Source organism: Sporothrix schenckii, assembly GCF_000961545.1.
Source record: "Sporothrix schenckii 1099-18 chromosome Unknown Cont42, whole genome shotgun sequence".
NCBI lineage: Eukaryota > Fungi > Ascomycota > Sordariomycetes > Ophiostomatales > Ophiostomataceae > Sporothrix > Sporothrix schenckii.
The window spans coordinates 73053-96573 of record NW_015971143.1 but is presented as its reverse complement, the minus strand read 5'-3'; the positions used below and the strand labels follow the sequence as shown (position 1 = coordinate 96573).

Genomic DNA, 23521 nt, shown 5'->3' with positions numbered 1-23521 from the left:
TGTGCAATTCGATCTACTTGATTGCGGTCGTTAACCGGCCTGCTTAATCTATCCACTCTACACCTGTTCCTCGTACGGCTCCGTCTTGTCGACGATCTCACCGTGCTCGTTGTGCAGGGTGGCGACGATCTTGGCGGACATGTACTGTTCGGTGTCGGGAGCGAACCAGGTCATGGCGAGGGCGACGCCACTAAAAGCGATGGTGCTGAGGTAGACGGTGCGGTAGGCGTCGGCGTTGGCAACCTTGTAGGCTTGCGTACCGGCAGCAATGATGTCGGCAGTGATGCCGGGGACGGCAGCGAACGCGTCCGCGGTGCCGGCGGCCAGGGCGGCCAAGAAGGCGGCGACGGACGACTGCGGGAGGCCGGCAGCGACGACGGCCGGGGGCACCTCGCTGGAGACGGTCTGGGTCAAGCGGTTGGCGAGGACGGTGGAGTAGACGGCGACGAGCACGGCGCAGATGGCGGCGCGCAGCGAGCCGGCCATGCCGCCAGCGACGCCAATCTCGCGCTGGTTGCGGACGCAGATGGTGGCGTTGGCGAGGCAGACGGTCTCGTTCCAGCCGATGAAGAAGCAGCCAACGGTCAGGAGGGCGATGGCGAGGCCCTTGCGTGCGGGGTTGGTGGCGGCCATGGCGGCGAGGAAGACGGCGCCGAGAGAAAAGACGACCATGCACTGGTAGCGGGTCCTGCCGATTTTCTCGGCGAGCAGGCCGCCGACGACCTGGCCGCTGATGATGCCGAGGCCGACAATGTTGCTGATGCCGCCCAGGTAGGTGAGACTGCCGCCGCTGTTGTACATGACGGCGGCCTGGGCCGGCCAGATGATGGCAAAGGCGTAGTAAACGCCGGCGCCGAGGCCGAGCAGCACGCAGGCGGCCACCCACTCGACGTTCCGGAACAGGTGCATCGGGAGCAGGGGCTCGCGCAGCGGCGCGTACATCTCCCAGAGGACAAACACCACCAGCGTGACGCCGCCGACGACAATGGGGCCAATGGTGCCGGCGGCGTTCCAGGGATAGACAGAGCCGCCCCAGCTGAGGCCAAGCAGGAAGACAACAAAGCCGCCGCTGAACAAGACCGTGCCGACGTAGTCGAAGTGCTTGATCCAGTAGGTCTTGGTGGCCTGTGCACCGCGTGCGTCCGCGTGGACCTTGGCGAAGGAGGGCGGGAAGTAGAAGAGGACCCAGCACACGAGGGCGGCGCCCTCCAGCGCCAGGAGCAGCCAGTAGACGCCGCGCCAGCCGACGGGCCGCTGCACAAAGGCGAAGGCGATTGAGGGCCCGACGCCGGAGCCGGGGAACGTGAAGCAGTACAAGAAGGCGTTGCCGACGTAGCGGTAGCGCATGGGCACCAGCTCGCCCATGACAAAGTGGAAGGACAGCTGCGTCGACGTGGCCAGGCCCAGCAGCACGTTGCCCCCGACCAGCACGGGAATCGTTTTGGCCGTGGCGCACACAATGGCGCCGACGACGCCCACGGCACCACCGCCGATGAACCAGTAGCGGCGGCCGAAAATGTCCGACAACCGGCCCACGAGGGCGAGACCAACGGCCAGCACCGCGTTGTAGACGAGGGAAATCCAGATGTAGCGCGGGTCGGGGCCCAGGTCGTCGTTGATCTGCGCCAGGATGGGCGCGGCGTACCCGAAGCAGGACACGGCACAGGTCAGGCCGAGGCCGACGGCGAGCATCGACCCCAGGAAGAAGCGGCTCGTGAAGTAACCCTTGGGCAGGTCGGTCAGGTCGGTCTCGTAACCGACGACGGCCTCGGACGTGCTCGTGGCCGTCAGTGTTTCCTGGACGGGCAACGCTGCGGCGTCCGTGCCGTTGCTGGCGTCGGCGTGGTCGACGTGCTGTAGCTCGGCCGACTCTTTGCTGGATGTCGTCATGGTCGGAAGGGAGTTGCTAATGCGTGAAAACGAAAGGATGATTACAGAAAAAGAAGAAAAGACAAGCAATGTCTCGCCCAGATAGTACTATAGCTGGGTTGATTCATGGGCGAGAGGAACAGCATCAGAATGAATGAGCAAGATCGGCGCTCTTTATAGTGTCTTGTGGAGGCGTGTTATCGTTTTCCTTGTCACCACTTACACCCAGTCTAGCATCCAACCCGAAAATCCAACCCAAGCAGATTGTTGCTTTTGGTCATGCTGTCTCTTCATCCTCTCTTCTTCTCGTCAATCCATTTACTTGCTTGTTTTGGTTCTTGCTAGAGTACATTACAGATAGAGACAAAGCATGGCATCGAACAAAGACGCATTGATCTGTCCGCGACGGACCACGAAACCATTCTGCAAAGCAAAGTTCGCTGCAGCGCTGCGAATGTACGGTGTCGAAAACATGACACTGCTCGAGGCGGGGGCAGCGCAGGAACCCCAGAGTCGCGGATCGTCTGTCGAAAGAGAGGGGCGCGACATAACAAGGACAGGGCAAGAGGATGTGGGGGTGTTGCACGACTCTAGTAGGATGTTGCCCAGTGTCTCCGTCACAGACAGATCAACGACGTCAGTTTCCTCGCTGAGGTTTACACTGGGGCAGAGGAGTATCTGGCGGTGATGCGTGCGGAAGTCCTTATCCGTGATTAGAGTCGATGCGCCGCATCACGCAAATTCAACGCTGCCAAGTCAAGACTGCGGACGGGGCCATCATGGCAACGACGCACGCGACGACGACGGCATTTGATTATGGGCTAGGACAACTAGAGTTTGACGTTGGACGCCTTGGGAGTAGTCCACATCTGGTCCTATTCTTAGATGGAAACCAGCACGGGAACGCTATGGCATGCACTTTGTCCCCCTCCTTTCCTCTTGTTTCTTGTATCTACTATTTACCGCCAAATACATACCCCCTTTCTGCATCTGCCTGGGGCCCCTTGTGTCTTGTTGTCTACTGCACCTTCTTGCTCCTCTTTGCGGTCGTCTTTATCATCCCAAAGGTAACAGGTGTCTAGATTGTACGACAATGTCGCCTACGAGGATGCTAGATACGACTTATATATTTATTTACAAACGACGACAATAAATACAACCCCAAGAAACCAAAAAAGCAAAAGCATAAAGGGCAGCAACTTAGTAACATAGAAGCTTGCGAATTTTATGGAAGCAGGTAAGGATGAACGGCTGACCAAGAAGGACGAATGGCTGACCAACGATCGACGACCACGGCTCGCACTGCCAATGGTATCAGGAGTAGCCTCGCGTGGGTTGCTTTGACAGGTTCATGTTTGTTCCTAGGCCTGTGTGACTCTCGTACGCGTTATCCGCGTGGTACAAAACAGGTAAAGTTATGACCGAGTACGAGGCAAAGTACGCCAAGGACGGCGACACCGTCGGCGGCAGCCCCGTGACGGGCCAGCTTCTCTTTGCGGACACGATTCGCAAATTCTCGTTCGGCGAGGTTGCCACGGCGGCGGACGTGCTCGAGGCGCTGAAGGAGGAAGTCGTGGCGGCGTTCAGCGGCGACGACTTGGCATTCATTGAGGACGCCAGCGGTTTGAAGGTGCGCGTTGACGGTGCGGGACAGGATATTTGACAGGACTTTTCACAGTTCGCGTGTGGTTCTGAAGATACTTTAGGGATACGGTATAGTTTTGAATTCAGTAGTAGGATAGACTACCAAAGCACAGCGTTTGATTCGAAATAATATAAAGGGGAGCTGAAGAAATATATAGGCTGGCGAGTACAAGTGGGTTCCGGCATCTTGCGTCTCCGCCTCATCTACTCCTGCAATCCTTGCACATAGGCGACGGATGCTCATAGCCTGGCGATGGAGCGAGCATCATGAGTGATAATATTAGACAGTACTATAATTTAATGTCACTCGGAGATCTAGACCACCACACTGGAATCCGTCCTTCTTGGACCCAAGGGATTATTACCATGAGCCATGTAAGTCTTTTGAGTGTCGATCGGCATTCCATCTCGGACCGGTTTATTTCTATCCGTCGTATTTGATTTGCCGTGTTATGGAGGCCGTCCCGGAGTGGTTTCGACCGATAATCATCGCCGCTCACTGGCCTCACGTGTTTCCTCATGTGTGAAGTTTCGTTAAAATCACGAATTAAATCACTGCATCCTGATTTTCTTCCTGTTCTTCTCTTATATCGACGCCACTCCCTTCTTTCCCTGGCTGGGCCACGTTGTTTCATGGCCATGGCCCCGGCCGGGCCGCCACGGCCAGCGCCCGACGTCATTGTCAGCATTTGCCCACCAATGGTTACGCGCCGGCCGCTTATCGCCAATCAAGACGCAATGACAGGCCAACTGCAACACAAAGCCTGTTTTGTTGTTAAAGGTATGTGAACGACGTCAAGAAACCAGGATGATGGAAGACCATCAAAAAAAGAAGAAGAAGAAAACAACATGGCAGACATAGACTGCGCAAACAAGGACCTTGTTCGTCTTTGACGAAGCGGTCGATTGTTGTTTGTATCCACGACAAAGACGACATCCGCCCTTATTGTTCTATTTTGTTCGTCCTTTGGACTGTCCAAGGGCGATCTTTGAATTGTGATTTGACATGCCTTCAATATAATCCACAGAGCGTCCTCATCTTTATTCTCCTCGTCATCATATTTCTCTCACTATATCGACCGACCGTTGCTCCCACATCATCAACGCACTCACGACAATCAAAATGATACCTATACGACACACGCAGCACATCGCCGTCACACTGTTGGCCGCCGCACTCACGCAGCCGACTGTCGCATCAATACACCCAACACAAACAGCCTATGGCACAATACGCGCTACACCGGACCCGCTGCCGCCGGACCAGATCGCTGCCCGCAATGCCGCCCCAGATGCGGCCACGACCGTCACCGCTATGCCCAGCTTGCCGAGCAACGCGCCCGAGTACACGTCCGACACGCTCTTCCAGTCGGCCATTCTCAACAGCACCAACTTTTTTCGGCGCGAACACAATGCCACCGCCGCCACCTGGAACGCCACCATTGCCCAGTTCGCCGCCAGCTACCTCGACGGCGACGCCGACTGCACGTTTGCCCACTCGGGCGGGCCCTACGGCGAAAACATTGCCGTCGGCTTCCAGACCGTGCACGGCGCCATTGACGCCTTCGGGCTGGAGCGGCGGCTGTACGACTTCAATCACCCGGGCTTCAGTGAAGCCACGGGGCATTTCACGCAGCTGGTGTGGAAGGCGAGCACGACGGTCGGGTGCGCGCGCAAACTGTGCGGCGGCGCCGCCGCCGGCATGAAGAACACGGGGTGGTTCCTGGTGTGCGAGCACTGGCCACGGGGCAATGTGATTGGGCAGTTTGCGCAAGAGGTCGACCGGCAGACGAGCGGGCCGGGGGCTGATGGCGGTGACGGCAACGGGGATGGAGAGCCGTCGGCAGCCTCCGGTAAGCCGTCGATGGGCGGCGTGGCGGCCGCCGTCGTCGTTTTTGTGATGATCACGGCAGCCTTTGCCAACGATGTACGGCTGACCGTAGCGGATGCATGACAAAGGGGTCAGATAGGAGACGACATACGACGCACTGTACGGAGTACAGAGCAACTCACATAGACGATAGAATAGCGACATGATTGTTTTCACTGTTCACCGCTCCTAGAAAGTACTCCTCCCCCTGCGTAGTTCCCGAACTCTGACCTCCTCACCTGCTCACCGACTCCAGACCCACAATCGCAAAATCAATGCCCATGTCATCTGCATGAATTCCACAGCATAGAGTAATTCGTAATGCCCCGTAACAGAGAACAAGCTGCTCTTCAATCAGGTCGGCGTGCACAGACGACCAGCGAACAGCCCGCCAGGACAATACGTTGAGCGACAGCCATTCACAACCCACACCTCTGGCAGACTGGCTGGTACCTTCGACTCGGACTTACGCCTTGCCACTGACCCCCGCACACGGGTCCGGTCTCGGGCACCCACAGGACTTTCCGTCTCACACCCCCCAACCCCGTTCTCCGGCTCGTCATCTGTATCGTCGGGGAAGACCAAGTTGTGCCTAACGTGTGGGGGATGCGACCGAAACAGACAAGAATGGACACGAACGGACGAGTTTGGACACATATTGGAGGGCGTGCATATGCGCGGCGGCCTGAGCCACGGCCTGTTAGCTCTGGGCTGTTCCTTGTCGTGTGTTGGACCACTTCTGGCTTGTCGTATTAGTAGTTGTATTGATTTGATGTTTTTCAAAAGTCATCCGTCGTAGCCTCTGCTTCGCTCTTTCCTTGTTTGACGTTGTTTGTGCCCCGTGTTGTGCATGGCTACTTCCTCATCTTTGGACACCCAATGGACTGTGCAATTCTGTGCACCGGAAATACCCATTCAATTTGCACTTTTAGCAATTCCCTGACCGAAACAGTAAAGTGAGATAGGCATACCAACAAGCTCTGCCAATCGCCGTCTTCGTCTGCACAAGGCAAAGACGCCGTGGAACAGTGCAGAGGTAGCAGCACAGGAACCGGTCAAGAGCGACAGGTTGGACGGCAAGACCACCCGGCAAGAGGTACCCACTTTTCGAAGCCCGTCGTGACTGCCCTGTGGTTCAGCAGCCTCTGTGCAGCAGCATCGCTCGTGCTGCTTCTATGGTGGGAGGCCCGTTCAGGCACTTTCCGTAATGTCGCTCTTCTTCCCCTTACGGTCTTTCCTTTGTTTTGCACTTTTGCCCTTGGCGTATTGGAAGCACCTTTTTGCACCTTTTTTTTGCATCTCTTCGCCTCAAATCCGCGCATCGCCAGTCGTGTGTCCTGGGCGTTCACAGCTGCCCTGCCCACGCACATCATCATTCACTATTGGACCCCATTGGTTATTTCAGTAAGTATTAATACCCTCGTCCTGTCTTCTCGACCTGTTCCGTCCATCGTCGGCAACGAGCCGTGCTTCTTCCTTTTGATCCTTGTATCATTTTCATCATTTCTACGATTCGTATTTGTGTCTCTTTTGTCATCGTGGATCCTTTCTTCTCCCTTTCTTCTCGCCTCCTTTGTCTCCAAGTCACCATTACGGCACCCCGACGTTTCAAAGTCAAAAGCCGCTAGTGCGCGGGCTTTTCTTAATTGCGGAGCCTCCCATATGAGCATGGGGCATAGCTCAGCTCCGTCGCCGCCATTTGCCTTTTGTGCCATTTCTGCATTTCCGCCTCTAGCTAACGATATCCCTAACGCAACCCGCTAGGCAGATCGTCTCTTACGTTGGTCCGAACGCAACTGGCTCTGTGCCTGCCAGCAGAAAAGCTCACGCACACAAAGCAGCCTGCAGCAACCACCCATCACCCGGCCTGTCACATCCCTCGATTACGCAGCGTCGGCAGCAGCCTGCGTCTCACATTGATGACGGCCGTTCTCACGAATCCATCTCATTGTCGCAATTACCCTCACGCCGTCTGGTGTTGAATGCCCCGGTAATCTAGTCCCCCATCGTCGACGTACCGCGTCCCGAAGGCATCGAAACCCTGTACGTCACCAAATCCGCATCCCGTTCTTAAAGACGGGGCGCTGCCATTGCATTGGACCCTGGCATCCGTCGCCGACCTCTGTCATTTTCGTCGTCGTGTTTTCTTCTGTTTCTGCATTGATTGCTTGCTTTCGAATTTGGCAACAGCCATCTACCTACCATCGCGCCTGGCACAAGCTGCGGCCCGTTGTGGATTGTCTCTTGTCACTAGATTTACATATTTGCTGACACTGGTACGCTTGGCCCGACTTCCAGCCTCGCCGCGATCCCATCAGACGACGCCATTTCACCATCTCTTCATCTCCTCCGTCCACTCTCCTCCACCCACAGTCTTTCTGAGACGTCATGCCGATGCGCCCGCTCGAGCCGAATCTCCATCGAAGCCTTCCAATCTCAAGTGCCGCCTAATACTAGACCGACACCTCCATCCCTCCGTCTACCCTCCATCTTCTCGACCTCCTCCTCGGCCATATCCATTATCGAAGCCATTTTGTCTCGCCATCGAACGACACGACCCTCGATACTCCTTTCCTCCTCGTCTCGCTTCCCCAGTCACGCGACTGGAAGCAATCGGATCTGTGTCCGTCGCTCACCATGGACGAGAACCTCGAGGCGCACTCGCCCATCCCGGGCTACTTGGCCGCCGCCGCAACCTCCTCCCATGACTTCCTCGCCGGCCACTTCTCCGTCGATACCATCTCGCGCGCCACGTCGCCGGGCGTGCCCTCGTCCGTCACCCCCGACGACGACGGCAAGAAGCGCTACCGCCCGCGCACCTTCAGCTACTTCAGCCAGCTGCCCTACCCTGTCGAAGACGAGTCGGAGCGCGACGCCACCCTCAATCTCATCCTCAAGAACCTCTACATTGCCATCAAGGCCGAGGACTTCACGCCAGGTGCCTTGCACTGGACGCGCGAGCTGCAGGGATGGCTCAACCTTAAGTTTGAGATGACACGCGAGCAGCGCGCCAGCCTCGCCCAGCTCTACTACCACCTCGCCCTCGCGCCCGGCCTCGAGACCACCGCCACCGACCGCTTCTGCCGCATGCTCATCACCCTGACAAAGAAGCGGCATTACCTTCGGCCCGGCGAAGACCTCACCCTCGACTGGCGCCCATTATGGAAGCAGCTCAAGAGCATCACCCTGCCCAGCGAGACGGCCGTGCATCAGTCGGTCCAGGCCCGTGTCTACAAACAGGTCCTGCGTCTCTGCCTCCATGCACAGTCCTACCTCGACCCAAGCGACCGCCGCGAAATGCTCGACGAGATCCTGCCTTACTTCAGCACGTCCGACATGTCCAACGCATTCATCGTCATCGGCTTAATTACAATCATGGTGCCCACCGCCCCAGCACCGCCGACGGCCTACATGTCGCAGCCGTCCGACTTCCTCCCCACCTACTTCCACCTCTGGTCGCTCGTCAATCGCTCCAAAGCCGTCGACGTTTCCTTTGTCGACATCTTCTCGCGCATGTCCCGCGATTACCTCACCTACCAGCACGTGCCCTTTACCGCCCACGGCATCTTCACACGAGAGCAGTCCAACCTTATCTTCACGGCCATCCTGCGCCTCACAGAGATCCCCGTCGGCCAGGCCAATTCGCCCTACGTCTCTACCCTCGACTACTCGTCCGGCCTCGCCGTGTTCCTCGACAAGGACCGGAAAAAGTACCCCGTCCCCTACATGGCCGCGCGCTGGATCGTGCACGCCCTGTCGCCACTGTGCCTGGACACGCAGGACGACGATGCCGGCGCAACGCCCGCGACCAGCATCCTCACGGGCCTCGAGGGCTTCTTGGAGTCCATCGACACCTTCTTCCACCCCTCCAACCAGGGCGCCTGGACCAGCTTCCTCGCGCAGTTCACCCACTACCTAGTCGACATCTTTGTCAACCGCTGGAACCGCGAACAGAGCGGCGAACTCGACGTCCCCGTCGACCGCCGCCTGACGCCCGAGGTCAAGCGCCGCTTTGTCCTGGCACTGCGCGACGTCACCTTCATGGGCTTGTTTGCCAAGAGCCAGAAGACGGCTGGTTACTATTACGTCACGCTCCAGTCGCTCGCCTTCCTGGAGCCAAGCCTCATTCTGCCTGGCGCCCTGCAGCGCTTCTATCCCAGTCTGCAGGGGCTTGTGGAAGTGCACCGGACGACGGCCAGTTTGTGTGGACTCCAGGTGATTGCACACACCATGTCACGTCTCAAGGGTTTCCGCGGCCACATCACCGCCCTGCTGGCGCTCGCCCTGCCCGGCATCGACGCCAACGATCTCGGCAAGACACAATTGACTCTTGCCTTTATCCAGACCGTCGCGTACAGCATACCCTTTGCGTCGCTCGTCAACGACAAGGACGCCGACAATGGCGTCTACGACACCGGCCTGGCCATGGAGTGGGTCCGCGGCGAGATGGAGCGCTTTGAGCGCGAGGGCCAGGACATCGAGCTCGACTACGACAAGGAGCTCACCGATGAGGAAGAAGCCCGCATCGTGCGCTCGTCCACGGCCGGCTTCGGCGAGTTCTTGAATTCTCTGTTGGGCAAGATTTTTACCCTGGTTGAGAACCTGCCGGACCTCTCGCACTTCCGCTCTGGTTCACCGGAAGACCATGTGATCAACTCGCTACCGTCCGCCCTGACGCCCGTCTTCGCCGCCCTGTCGCCGGAGCTGTTTGACATGGCCGTCGAGAAGATTGCCGCCTTCGTCGCCTCGCACGTCGTGCACCAGGCCCGTGACTCCATGGCCTGGATCGTCAACGCTCTGTGTCGCGTCAACCCGGAGAAGACGCTGAAGGTCTTCATCCCCATGCTCATTGTCAATATCCGCAACGAGATTGACGACAACAATGCCGCCTCCGATCGCAGCAGCGGTGCCGACGTGCTGCCGCGGGACCGTGCCCTGGTGTGGTACGTGAGCATCCTGAGTATGTGTGTTGTCCACGTCGGCAGCGAGGTGCTCAAGTACAAAAAGGAGCTGCTCGACATTGGCGAGTACATGCAGGACAAGTGCCGCGGTCTGGCTACCATCCACATCTCCAACTTCGTGCACCACCTGCTCATCAACCTGACGCACACCTACCCCATCGACAACCAAATGTTCGAACCCGACGTCATCAAGGACGGCATTGGCTTGCAGCACTTTGGCCACATTACGGCCCCGTCCGACCTCACCATCAAATGGTACCGCCCCGCGCAGCCCGAGGTCCAGTTTGCGGCGGAACTGTTTGAGTCCCAGGTCATCAGCGCCAAGGAGAAGATGGAGGCCTTGATGGGCGCCGAACCGCCTGTCAGTCGCAATGGCAAAAACAAGGAGTGGAGCGACGAGCTGACCCGCGCTCTGTCACGGATTCGTCAAGTTATCTCGGGCGTCTCGCCCCTCTTCGAGACAGCACGTGCGTCGACGACGACGACCGACGGCCGCGGCGGCCCGGCCAAGAACGACGACGTCGAGATGAAGGACGCCGCCACACCCCCTGCGACGGCCATTTCGAACATTGAAGGAAATGACGAGGACACGGCGATCGACGAGGACGTGGATCCGCTTGCCGAGGTGGCGTCCGACGACGATCTGAAGCGCGAGTTCTCCTACCCACACGGCTACGTCCTCGACCGCAAGAGTGTGCTTTTTGAGCGCATCCACGAGCTCCGCGAAACAGTCGGCTACCTGCTCGCCCGAACGCACCGCTTCCTTGTCGCATTCCAGGAAGACGACGTCGCTTGCTTTACGGAGCTGTACACCACGTACCGGACCTTCATTACGGATGTTGGCTTTGAGCGGACGTCACGACCACTCGACCGGCTGCTGCGCCTGTACCGCTCCGACATTGCGTCCTTCAAAATCAACGGCCTGCGCAAGGCGTACCCGCGGCCGCTGCTCGTCAAGCGCGCCGACGCGTACCAGCTGCAGCGCGTGAGGTACAACACGACCTACCGGCTGACCAGCCAGCTGGACAAGCAGCTTATCAAAGACCTCGCCCAGTCCTGTACGTCTGTGTATGCTGATGTACGCCGGGCCGCCCAGTCGGCGCAGGAGTCGTCGCTCAAGGTGCTGATTGGCAGCCGCCCCGTGGTGATTCCCATTGTCTTGCGCACGCTCGAGGAGTCGCTGGACAACAGTGACCACGACCGGATCAAGGGTGCCATGTACACGTTGCTGTTCACGTCGCTCATCAAGACGCTGATCCGTGACTGGCGGTTTGCCCCGACGCTGATCCGGCTCTATATCCGGTCGGCCGACGTTGACAAGGCGTCGATCCAGCAGATGGGTGCGAACGCGCTCTTCCCCTTGCTCGATTTTGGCAAGGCGTTTGAGCGCATGGTGATTGTCGACGAAGCGACCCTCGCCACCATCACGCCGGCCAGCAAGGACGACCTCGGCGACAGCGCCGAAAAGATCCAGAAGCGGCACTCGTTCATCTTGGAGCGGCGCCGCAAGGTCGAGCAGAAGAAGGCGGAGCTCGGCCTCGAACTGATTGAGATTGCCGCCAAATCCCACTGGAAGGTGGCCAGCCGCTGTGCCGTGTTCGCCAATAACCTGTGTCTGCGTTTCGACACGCTCGCCCCCGCCGCGTTCATTGAGCTCGCCGCCAACGGCGCCATCAGCCAGCACCCGACACTGCGGGCTGGCTACCAAAACGCGTTTGCGAACATTTTTATGTTCTTGGCGCTGCGCGCCTGCTACAAGAACGACTACCGCAACTACCTACTGGACAACGAGCGGACGGACAACCGCCTCGAGATCCAGGTCCCGGCCACGGGCGGCGATGCGGCATGGACCAAGCAGTACCTCGACTCGTTTGCCATCCAGGCGCCGGAAGCCAATGGGCACGGCCCAGCGACCAGCGGTGACAGTAGCGGCGATGCAGACAGCACCTCGTACTTTATTGACTCAGACTACCCTGGCTGGCTCGTGTGGGGCAAGTCGTTTACGGGCTACAGCGCCGACCCGACCATTGTGATGAACCGCTTCGATGCGGTCGGCACGGCGGCCCGCGAGCAGATTGGCACGATCCTGACCAAGGACTGGCTCAAGCAGTACTTTGACTACATGAAGCAGGAGCCGCGCGATGCCAACGCCGACCGCTTCAAGGTGCGCTACGTGTCGATGCTGTCGTACGTGTTTGAGCTCGTGCACAGCGGCGTGGCGGCCGTCACGTTTGACGAAGTCAAGGAGCTGGTCCGTGGTGTCTACGACGATGGCTCCGACCGCCACCAGCATCGGGCCACTGCGGAGATTGTCGCGGCCCTGCTGTCCGTCGGCCCGGACGAGCCCAAGGCGTACCGCGACCGTGCCTGGGAGTTTGCGGGGCCGCTTCTGCTCGACATTATCAACGACAAGCTGACGCCCGAGAATCTGCAGTACTGGATGACGTGCGTGCACATGATTACGGGGATCAGGGACCCCCGGCGGGCACGCGAGCTCGTCCTGGGCCTGGGTTCGTTCCGGCTGGACATGACGTCCAATGCGGCGTTCAAGGAGTCGTCCAAGGTGACGCTGCTCGAGTTCTTGATTAGCGATGCGGGCTGGCACTTCCGCGGCGAGAAGCCGATTGTGTCGGACATGCTGGCGCACATTGACCACCCGTACAAGGCGGTGCGGGAGGCCATGGGCCGGGTGCTGGCGACCATTTTCCGCACGCGCTACCACGAGTCGTTCCCCAACGTGGCGGCCCTTCTCGAGCAGAACAAGGCTGCGTCGTCGGTAGGCATCCGCCCGTACCATGCGACGAGCGAATTCTCGGCCATTGTCACGGAGGTGTTCAAGCGGCTGGAGGCGTGGCGCCACGAGCGCGTGCCCGGTCAGCAGGAGCAGAGCAGCTACACATCCGGATCCAAGACGGTGCTGACGTGGCTCGACTGGATGCTGTCGTCACAGGAGTGCACGGAGCTGGTGCAGTTCTTCCCGGAGCTGTTCATCGACCAGCTGCTGCATATGATGGACGTCAAGGAGGACCCGGAGCTCATGCGCCTCGCGTACCACGTGTACCGGCACCTGCCCAACATCCCGCTGCGCGAGGGCGAGGACGACGCCTTTATCCGCAAGCTGATTGACGTCGGTCGGGCGGCGCCCAGCTGGCACCAGCGCCTGCGTGCGCTCATCAACATGCAGGTGGTCTACTTCCGGCGGCTGTTCTTGAGCCGCCCCGCCCAGCGCACGCTGCTGTTTGACGCCGTCGGCGACATGCTGGCGGACGCACAGCTCGAGGTGCGCGACTCGGCGGCGGCGACGCTGGCCGGAATGATCCGCTGCTCGCCGGCGTCGATCCGCAACCCCATCATCCAGTCGCTGATGCAGCGGTTCAAGGAGCAGCTCGCGGCCAATCCCATGCCGAAGCGAAAGCGGTCAGTGGTCTCGGCGGTGTCGGCGGTGGCGGGCGTCGAATCCGCGAGCGGACGCGAGACGCCCATTGACACGAAGCGCCAGGTCATTCGACGACACGCGGCCGTCTTGGGCCTGGGCGCACTGATCGAGGCGTTCCCGTACGCAACACCGCCACCGTCGTGGATGCCCGAGGTGCTGTCGCACCTGGCGACGAGGACGGCCAACGACCCGGGCGTGGTGGGCAACGCGACCAAGTCGATTCTGTCCGAGTTCAAGAAGACGCGGCAAGACACGTGGATTGTGGACCAAACAGTAAGTGCCTCTTGTTTCCGAGCCCCCCTCCCCGACCCATTGCCACCAAATGCTAACCGTTTTAGTACTTTACCCCCGAGCAACTGGAGGACCTCGAGGGTGTTTTGTGGAAGAGCTACTTTGCATAGAAGTGCTATTCTTGTCCCGTAATCAATTTTGTAGTATTCGTCTGCGGCATGAGTTTATTTGGGTTTAGTTGTATTAATTTTTTTTTTGTTTCCTGTTTCCATGTCTCTTTTTTGAGTTGCTGTACCGTTCATTCTAGAGGAATCATTCAGAAACACAATTTGCATGGGACAGAGGGGAAACGATACGATAGACTGCGATTCGACTCTTGCATAATAGTCATTTTCTTTAATTTTGTTGTTTTGGTATTCAAGAAATGTTCCGATATTGTATTCAAAATTTTCTTCGAAAAAATATTAGGCCTACTCTGACAACTACGTCATTGTGCAGTTGTTGCCAGGGTGTTGGGTGCAGTTTTTTTAGCGTCTTCGGCAGCCCAACTTTAGCGTCGTGCGTCTATTTTTACAGGGGCTCAGGGGCAAGGGGGCATCTCTCTCACATACAGACATTGAACTCCGTCGAATCCTTCTCTTTCGGACCGTAAGGCCCGTTGTGTTAACGATCAGCGTCGGTGCTATTTACGAAACAAAAACACTTGTGGTTGTGCCGTATCGCCTGATGTCGCAGATTGGGCACCGTCTATCGGTTTGGGTCGGCCTGTAAGGCTCTCTCTGGCGGCCGCGGGCACGGTTCACGGCAACGGCCCAACGCTCACTAAACCAACCGCTAAAATGCATACCTGTGCAACATACTTATGTTAAAACCTATCGTCAGGCCTCCAGGCATGTCGCCCAAATGGCATTCGCCACCGGTTCGGCAAGTCCCATGTCCCGTCCACTGTTTGGCCTCATAACTGCCCTTTGTTTTGATTTGGCCCCTTTTCGCATCGACTTTGGGTTAGGCAACCCTTTGACATGAGAGAGAGCGACACGGTTCGAACATGTTCGAGCATCAGCCACTCGGCTTGAGGCAGCCAATCGAAGAGAGGCTGTAGGCGTGACTGCGCCGCATCTGCGACGCATAGAGAGTCCGCGAGGACGTCGTCCAGGCACCCTCCTTTCGATGCAATCGTAGGCGTGACTGTTTATTGGGCGCTGCGTGCGGTCTTTGTTGTATGGGTAGGACATGGCGAGTGCTCTGCGTCTCTACTTGCAAACTGATGTAACCAAAAAGCATGCTGCTGAAAACGGCTCAACAGTAACACAGCGCTCCATCCGCAGCGTGCAGCGCACACGGCACACCCCTGCACCTTCCTCGCTCGCTCCAGCTGGCCTTCCCCTCTCTGGTGGCTGCCCCTCACTCTTGCCCGCGGTCGCAGTTCCTGCTTTGGGCTCTGCATCGCTCTTTCCGTGTCGTCATCGGACCAGTCTCTGGGCTGAAATGGCAACTGGGTACGTGTACGTCGTACGACTGCGCGACCACTTTTCTTCCTGACCCCTTTCTTTCATCCCCCTTCTACTTTTTTCTCCAGTGGGCCATCAATGTTCTATTATTCTTCCACCTGTCAATAGAATCTTGGATTTGAAGCCCTCGTTTACAGATCCTTTCCCAACTGGCCTGCACAACTGCTTCTTTTTCTTTCCCCTCTCGTGTGCAGGGCCGTCCACACCAACATTGCATCTCTAATACTAGCGACGCACCTCAGTGCAAGCCTTGTCTCAGCCAAAGCAGCCTTTCAAGCACGACGAACGAGCGACATAGTAACAAATCCCTCCATTTTCCTTTTGAGTCTCACAGCCTTTGCCGGGTGAAACTGTCATCTGCATCTGCCCGTTTTGCTGCTTCATATTCACGTCCCACAAACAACCCTGCCACACGACAGACATCATGTCGCGGGACCTCGATCGTCGTGATTATGAACGCGACCGTGTCGTCTACGAACGTGACCGTGACCGCCGGCGCGACGACCGGATCCGCTACGAGGAGGACGACGAGTATGTCGCCTACGACCGCCGCCCCGGTCCGGCGCCGACTCGTCTCCGTGAGCGCTCTCCGCCCGGCCGCCGTGAAGAAGTCGTTACGCGCGAGCGCCGCTACATTGACGACGACCGCGACGATGACAGCCTGATTCTGCCCGCCTCGGCACGCCGCCGCCCGGCCCCACCGGCCGTGATCCCCGACGACTTCGAGCGGCGCGAACGGGTCCGCATCCGTGACGCCGAGGACAGCATTGTGGGCAGCAGCGGACCGCCGCCGCCACGCCCGGGCCGTCTGATCCGTCGCCAGTCGAGCGTCGAAACGTTTGACCGCCGCCCGGCCCGCCGCAACTACGACCTGGACCGCGTCGACGCGTACGACGGCCGCCCGCCCGTCAACGTGCCCATTCCGCTGCCCATCCGCCGGCGCCGGGACAGCTCGGCCGAGCGGCGGAAGCAGGAGTACGAGCGCGACCGGGAGCAGTACGAGAGAGACCGCGAGCGTGACCGGGAGCGTGACCGGGAGCGTGGTCGCGAGCGTGAGCGGACCGAGATTGAAGAGATTCGCATCGAGCCGGGCCGCCTGGAGGTGGACGACATCGACATTGAACGCCGCCGGCGCCGTGGGTCCTATGAGCGGCACGAGCGAGACTTTGAGCTGGAACGTGCGCACGGCCACGACGCCATCCGCGAGCACGACCGCCTTGTCGAGGAACGCATCGTCAACGAGCGGCATAGCGGGCCCGTCGTCGAGGCGAGGATGTCTCGGCCCCGGTCCCCGTCGGTGGCATCGCAAAGATCCATCTCCGTGACGTCTGTGCGGTCGCAGTCGAGCGACGGCGTGACGCTGCGGAGCGAGGGCAGCCGGAGTAGGCGCGCGCCGAAGAGCGAGTACCCGAAGAAGGGCAAGACACGGATGCCGGCGCGTCTGGTGTCGGAGAAAGTCCTTATCGACCTTGGCTATCCATTTATCAAAGAGGTGTGTTGTGTTTTCTTTTCTTTTTCTTTTTTTCCCCCAAGCAGTCTGTGCATTTTGAATGAGGTCCTAAATGTGCTGTATCCTGGTCGACGAGAACTAACATCCAACTCATTACAGGGCAACACCCTAGTCGTCCAGGTGGCTCTCGGTCAGGACAACATTGATGACGTCCTCAAGCTGAGCCGCGATTACAAAAAGAGTATCATACCGATGTTGCCTTGTTTCATGTCCCTTTCTATTTTTTATTTCGTCCATTATTATTCGCCTGGCCGTCTCCTAACATGCTTCCAGACGAAGTAGACATCGTCGAGACCAAGAAGACAAAGGTCAAGACATCGAGCGGCACCGTTGTCGAAGAAGAACGCCGACGTGAAGAGGTAGTGATGGCTCCGGAGCCCCCACCAGTGCAACAATACCAACCGCCTCCACCACCTCCACAACCACCGCAAATGTACCAACCTCAGCAGGTGTACTACACGGCACCGCCGCCGCCTACGGTCCAGTATGCACCCGCCCCTGTCGTCGTCCCAGCACCCGATCCCGTCGAGCGCTCACCGGCCTACGGGACAACCAACATCCACATTCGCGACGTCTCACCTGCACGCAGCTATGCAGGCCCCTCGATGAACGAGACGTCTGTCGCCTTGGTCCGGACCAGATCCCGGTCGCGCTCTCGCGACCCAAGGTCGTTGGCGTTGGCGCCCGTCGTCTACGATGCCGGCAGCCCTGCCGTCGAGGTCTCTGAGGAGCCTCTGGCCGTCGCCATTGTGGACAACCGCCACCGCAGCAAGAGCCGCCATCGCCACCGCCACTCGCACTCTAGACACCGTCGTGCACGGTCGCATTCGCACGGCGACGGCGCCCTTTATGCGCACTTCCATGGCCGCCGCGACCGCGACCGCGATGACCGCTACTACGACGTCACCGTCGACGACCGCTACTACCGCGAGGAGCGCGACTACTACGAGCCCGTGTCGTCCTCGAATCGTGACCTCGTCCGCGCCGAGCGCCTGAGCACGGGCGAGCTGGTGCTGTACGAGGAGCAGGTCGAGCGTTTCGAGGAGCCGCGGAACGGCGTGCGCATCGAAAAGGACAAGAAAGGTAGGATGGCCATCAGCGTGCCCAAGTATCGATAAAAGATAAAAAGGTCCGCTGCCCTTTTTTCCTAGTCAGACGTCTTCAAAGGGCCCAAGAATCCACAGCTAACACATCCAGGTCCACCACCGAAGCTGATGAGGGCCATGTTGGCCACGCTGACGTGAGCGAAGCTATCTGTACGTCGTAGTGGAGATGGTTTTGGTGGTACACTTTTGGGAATATATGGTTTGTTTTTACAGGAGATAGACTACAGACAGAATTTGGAAACGAATATTGGAATACTCGGTTTGGCTGATGTGTTTTCTTGGATACGATTTTGGGCGGATCTTTTGCTTTTGAGTGGATCTTGACATGGCCTCTTGTGTTTCTTTGGGTATGGCCCTAATGACGAAACGACTGTTTTCACGTTGATTTCCTTCTTCTCTTGCCTCGCTATTGCACAATACATTATCCGTTATCATCGTTGCTTCGTCGCCGTGTTCTCTTTAACCTTCGGAATTGGCGACTCCGTCCACCGTATTTGTCTGCTTTGAAGCTTCACGTGACACTAGCGGACAAGAAACCTTGTCGATGATTCCACACAGTGATCGCCGAGCACCCTGCAACGCCCTAAAGCTGGGGTAGAAGGCCACCCAAGCTACGTCGTACAGCGGTTTCAGCGGCTTCTTGGGTTCACATGCTGCTGCTTCTCTCCCACCGTGTAAGTTGCCTCTGGAGACGCCGAATTGGAGGCATTCCACAAACCACAAACCACTTGGTCTCGTAAAGTCTGCCACCGTATTTTTTCAGTTTTTCAGTCTTCTTCTTGCATCCCTTCATATTGTTTTGGCCTTTTGTATCTTGCGTCTCTTCCACCCATCTTGGACGACCCGGTTACCTTTCAGAAACGGACGGCACAACGATTGCGACGACATCTACCGGCTGGCTTTTATTTTGCGCGGCACAATCTATTTCAATATCGGCAGGCGAAGCCACTTCATCCGAAGGCCACATTTGCTGCCAAAGGCATCTCGCAGCCCAAAGATGACCGCGGGAGAGGCTGCTCCTGCTCCTGCTCCCGCCGCAGGAGGCAGCGGCTTGGGGCCGGGGACTGGCAAAGGGTCGTACCTGCCGCCGCTGTACCTGCCTTGGGTGCCCGCTGCCGTCATGGTCGTGGTCATTGTTTCCTTTTTCACGCATCGACGGGGGAGCATAAGGAGCCCACATAATCTCGGATTGGCTGATCAAAAGAGCGAGAGCTTGCTGCCGTCCTTTCTCTCCTCCTTTTCCAACAGTGGCAGCAACCGTCCAAGGCGCCATCCACGCCGGCCATCATCGTCATCCTGCATCTCATCTCTAGTAGCAGCCGTCGCGTACTTTGCAGCCGCTGTAGCCATAGTCGTCCTCGTCCTCGCTGCCATGCACTCACTGCGTCAGTTTGCGGCACACGCTGCGGTTGCATCGTCCGTCGCCGGCGGCCTCGCCTTTGGAGCGCCGTCCCCGGCATCCTGGTCTGGCTCGGTTCCCAAGGCGTCGACCTGCGACGCTACGAGTCAATGGCCCGGCTGGAAAGGCATACAATATGCTTTTATCTTGTAAGTCAGTCGCCCGTCAGACACCCATGATCTGCCCTCCACCAACACGCATGTTTCCTCCAGTGGCGACAGCTACACGCAGACCGGCTTCAATTATTCCATCACGCCCACACCGTCCATTGACAATCCGTTGGGGAACCCGCCGTACCCGGGATGGACGTCGTCTAATGGACCCAATTGGGTCGGCTTTCTCTCCACCAAGTACAACGCCTCGCGGCTGCGGACGTACAACCTGGCGTATGGTGGTGCGACTGTCGACAGCGACATTGTCCAGCCCTACAGGCCCACTGTCTTGTCCATGAAGGACCAGGTCCACAGCGAGTTCTTGCCCGGCTTCACCAACCATGGCAACAGTGACACGGACGTCAGCGAGACCCATCCGTCGGCACCCAACGCACCCGCGTGGCAGGGTAACGATACTTTGTTTGCCATCTGGATCGGCATCAACGACGTCGGCAACTCGTACCACCACGGCGTCGACGGCGTCAACGGCACGACAGAGATCAACAGGCGCATCTTTGAAGTGTACGGCGACATGGTCGGGATGCTCTACAATGCGGGCGGCCGCAACTTTGTGTTCCTGACGGTCCCGCCCGTCGACCGCAGTCCGCTCACAGCGGCCGGCGGCGATGCTGCTGCCCAGGCCCTCGAAAAGGCCGACATTGCCGCCTTCAACAGCCTGCTGAAAGACGGCCTCGCCGCCGACCTCAAGTCGCAGCATGCCGACCACGCCAATGTCTGGGTCGTGGACACGGGCCTGGTCTTCAATGCGGCCATGGACGACCCGGCCTCGTTCCCGCAGACGGCCGGTCTCAAGAACACGACATCGTTTTGTGCAGCATACGGAAAGTAGGTCCATGTCGCCCCATCCTCCTGCCCCCGTTCATGACACATCAACGCACAATGCTAAGCCAGGATGCCAGCGGCACGCCGGAGCCTGACACGGTCATTGAATCATGCGGCGTGCCTGTCGACCAGTACTTTTGGCTGAACAGCCTCCACCCGACGTACCCGATCCATGATGTGGTCGCCGAGCAAGTATCCAAGGCGCTCACGGCTGGTCCAAATGTGTGCTCCAGCGCAGGAAGCACCACCAAGGACAGCAGCACGTAGGTACTGCTGCTTTGTATCCATGGATTCATTGCCGTTGTTTTTGTAGTGTGACGACCCAGAACGAGGGTTTTCATAGCGTCTGTAATTTTGAATAGGCAATTCGAATTGTATTACTATTGAGCCTCCGTTATTGTTTACCTTGCGTAGTGACAAGTCTAGCCATGCTCATTATTTTGTTGCTTTCGTGTGAGATTCGTCTGTGATTATATATTTAAAATATGTTATGAGTATATGTAGACATACATTTAATCGATTTGATCCATTGGGTATCCTTTATTTTTTTTTTTTTTTTTTTGTTTATTTTGGTACAAATCTGGCTGATATTTTGAAGAAACTACCTTATATACTTACAAGAAACAAGAACTACCTTGGGCCTTTCTTGATCTCTTCACCATCTTACACTTCAATTCCACCTTTTTGTTTTCGCCATGGCAAGGTCGCAGATATCCAGGAGGTCGGCACCAGCGTCCAGTGTGGCTAAAGTGTGGCTTGCATACCTGGCCAGACCAGCATCGTTTTGGGGCTTTAAAGAGCCCATCCACCCGTCAGGTCCCGCCGCAAGTGAGTCCAGGCGTGAAATTACAAAGTACTACAGGCCTCATTGCAGGAGCAATCGAAAAGCGCACTCGATGCGACGGTACCGGCGCTAGCAAAATTGCAGGGAAGGAACAAGTGAGGAGAGAAAACAAATTTCCCCACTCCTTTTCACCCCGGTCGCCCCTGTTAGTCTGTGTCTTGCTAGAATTGTGCCTGGCGCTTGCCCATTGTCGCGATCTGACTAGCGTAAAATTAAGCTTCCTTTTTGCCTTTTTACCCTTTCTCTCTTCGACCTTGTTTTTTTGCAATCTGCGACACGCGTTCTCTCCACGACACGCCCACTCCTTTGCGTGCGTCTTGAGACTGTGTTTGTTTGCAGCATTATCATTCCCTCATTTTCCCGCAACAATGTCTGTGGTCACCGAATACTAGGCTCTCGAGAGACCCTGCGTTCTTTGTTTTTGGGGGCACTTGGAAAAGGCGCAATTCAAACAACTCGACTAAAATCGACGACACTCCTGCGTAACTACGCTCTCTCGACGAGATTTTTTGTTCTCCTGCTACCGGCCTGTCTGCGAACGGCGCTTCACACGTCCTTCGAGCCAATCGACCCGTTATTCGCATCTCCTTTTACCGGGTTTCACGCTCTCTTCCCGCTTCCTTGTTTCGATCTGTTTTTGTCACTCCTTCCACTTGCTTTTCCTGTTCGACCCGGATTCTTTGTCGATGTTGTCCTTTTCGTCATCCACTAAGATCGTTTTTCGTTTTCACTTTGGCGCAACACTTCGACAATCCTCCCCCATCTACCACGCCTACCATGCTCTCTTCAATACGCGCCTGGGCCTCGGTCCTCACGGCCGCTGTTGCCGCCTCTGCTGCCTCCTCGTCGGTCCCTGTCACACCGCATGCCAGCTACTCTTCGTCGATTGGTGTCCTCGGCTGCAAGGTCAACACCAACCGCATTGCCTATTGGCCCATGGCCGTCGACTGCGACAACATTTGCGTGTCACTGTCCTACCAAGGCCGCCAGGTGTATTTGTTGCGCGTGGACCAGTCGGGCGGTGCCCACGATGTCAGCTACGACGCCTGGAACTACTTAGTCACCGGCAAGTCGGCAACGGCGGACCCCACGGCTGGCGGCGCGATCAGCATGGACACGGAGAACGTCGACGCGTCCAAGTGCGCGGGGCTCATCAGCACGTCCGGGTCCAAGCTGCCGCTGAGCGCCTCCAACAGCATGAATTTCCTAAATAGCTGCCTCGAGAAGCAGGCTGCGGGCACCGCCAACTGGGTCGCCAGCAACTACGTGCTGTACAACATCCTGGACCCCATCTGCACCTACGGGTACGACGAGGTGTGCACACTCACTAACTGGCCCGACCAGAACCAGGCGACGTGCCCGGACACGCTGGGCGACCCCGTCTCCCTGACGAGCCAGCCCGTGTACAACATTGAGTACCCGACGGGGAAAAAGGTGCTCGCGGGCTCGTCGGCGGCGGCGTCTTCGTCCGGTGCGACGCCGAACACGGCCAATGCGGCCTCGTCGGCTGGATGTACCAACGTCTTCCAGTGCCATCCGCTGCTGTTTTGGGCCGTCGGCATGTGTGCCGTGCTGCACTCGTTCTTTGGCAATTTATAGCTTTTTGGATGATGTCATGCTTCGATGCTTTTCGTTTTTCGTTTTGCGATCATTTATTATTTCAGCTTGCGTTTTGGATATCCCCTATTGTTGTTCTCTTTTCACTTATTTCACTCCTTCAGCTTCTTTCTTCTCTTCATTATTTGGCCTCTCACACTGGCTGCCGTCTGTCCTGAACAATGCTGCATTGGCCATTTTTATATACTTTATACATACTTTCCAGGATACCAGGCGATCCTTTGGTACATAATTGCAAGACCATACATTTTCGATTGAAATACTGCAAGTCCATTTATTCTCCATCATCGTGATGTTGAAGCGCAACCGACAGTCTCACCCACATCTCATTGGACCCTGCTGTCTCAGTGTCTTATCATCCTCTGCGTCAGACATTCAACGTGGATTTACACTCCATGCGCCACGTTGTCTCCCGCTTCCGTGCCTGGAATTCAAAGACTGGGAAACCGGTCTCTCTCTTTGCAGAACATATTTTTTTATCACTCTTAGACTGACATGCTGGCGCAATCCCCAGCAGTGTTAATGATA

At 57.5% G+C, this 23521-nt stretch overlaps 8 protein-coding genes across 8 annotated transcripts; 7 read left to right on the top strand and 1 right to left on the bottom strand.

Moving 5' to 3' along the window:
* Positions 1–57: 57 nt before the first annotated feature.
* SPSK_01596 (siderophore iron transporter) lies at positions 58–1890 on the bottom strand (the record flags this gene model as incomplete). Its single annotated transcript, XM_016728505.1, has 1 exon — positions 58–1890. One exon carries the CDS (start codon positions 1888–1890, stop codon positions 58–60), a length of 1833 nt encoding a protein of 610 aa, XP_016589564.1.
* Positions 1891–3286: 1396 nt separating this feature from the next.
* On the top strand, positions 3287–3532 carry SPSK_02097 (uncharacterized protein; the record flags this gene model as incomplete). Its single annotated transcript, XM_016728990.1, has 1 exon — positions 3287–3532. One exon carries the CDS (start codon positions 3287–3289, stop codon positions 3530–3532), a length of 246 nt encoding a protein of 81 aa, XP_016589563.1.
* Positions 3533–4636: 1104 nt separating this feature from the next.
* Positions 4637–5467, top strand: SPSK_01907 (SCP-like extracellular protein; the record flags this gene model as incomplete). Its single annotated transcript, XM_016728806.1, has 1 exon — positions 4637–5467. One exon carries the CDS (start codon positions 4637–4639, stop codon positions 5465–5467), a length of 831 nt encoding a protein of 276 aa, XP_016589562.1.
* A 2553-nt stretch (positions 5468–8020) lies between these two features.
* SPSK_01363 (proteasome activator subunit 4) lies at positions 8021–14181 on the top strand (the record flags this gene model as incomplete). Its single annotated transcript, XM_016728278.1, has 2 exons — positions 8021–14053; positions 14119–14181. 2 exons carry the CDS (start codon positions 8021–8023, stop codon positions 14179–14181), a joined length of 6096 nt encoding a protein of 2031 aa, XP_016589561.1.
* Positions 14182–15946: 1765 nt separating this feature from the next.
* Positions 15947–18150, top strand: SPSK_01518 (uncharacterized protein; the record flags this gene model as incomplete). Its single annotated transcript, XM_016728429.1, has 3 exons — positions 15947–17014; positions 17132–17213; positions 17306–18150. 3 exons carry the CDS (start codon positions 15947–15949, stop codon positions 18148–18150), a joined length of 1995 nt encoding a protein of 664 aa, XP_016589560.1.
* Positions 18151–19135: 985 nt separating this feature from the next.
* Positions 19136–20539, top strand: SPSK_01729 (fungal cellulose binding protein domain-containing protein; the record flags this gene model as incomplete). Its single annotated transcript, XM_016728635.1, has 2 exons — positions 19136–19686; positions 19750–20539. The coding sequence occupies 2 exons, from the start codon at positions 19136–19138 to the stop codon at positions 20537–20539; spliced, it is 1341 nt and encodes a 446-aa protein (XP_016589559.1).
* Positions 20540–20589: 50 nt separating this feature from the next.
* On the top strand, positions 20590–20799 carry SPSK_11027 (uncharacterized protein; the record flags this gene model as incomplete). Its single annotated transcript, XM_016737247.1, has 1 exon — positions 20590–20799. The coding sequence occupies one exon, from the start codon at positions 20590–20592 to the stop codon at positions 20797–20799; it is 210 nt and encodes a 69-aa protein (XP_016589558.1).
* Positions 20800–22153: 1354 nt separating this feature from the next.
* On the top strand, positions 22154–22975 carry SPSK_01911 (uncharacterized protein; the record flags this gene model as incomplete). Its single annotated transcript, XM_016728810.1, has 1 exon — positions 22154–22975. One exon carries the CDS (start codon positions 22154–22156, stop codon positions 22973–22975), a length of 822 nt encoding a protein of 273 aa, XP_016589557.1.
* Between the last annotated feature and the right edge of the window lie 546 nt (positions 22976–23521).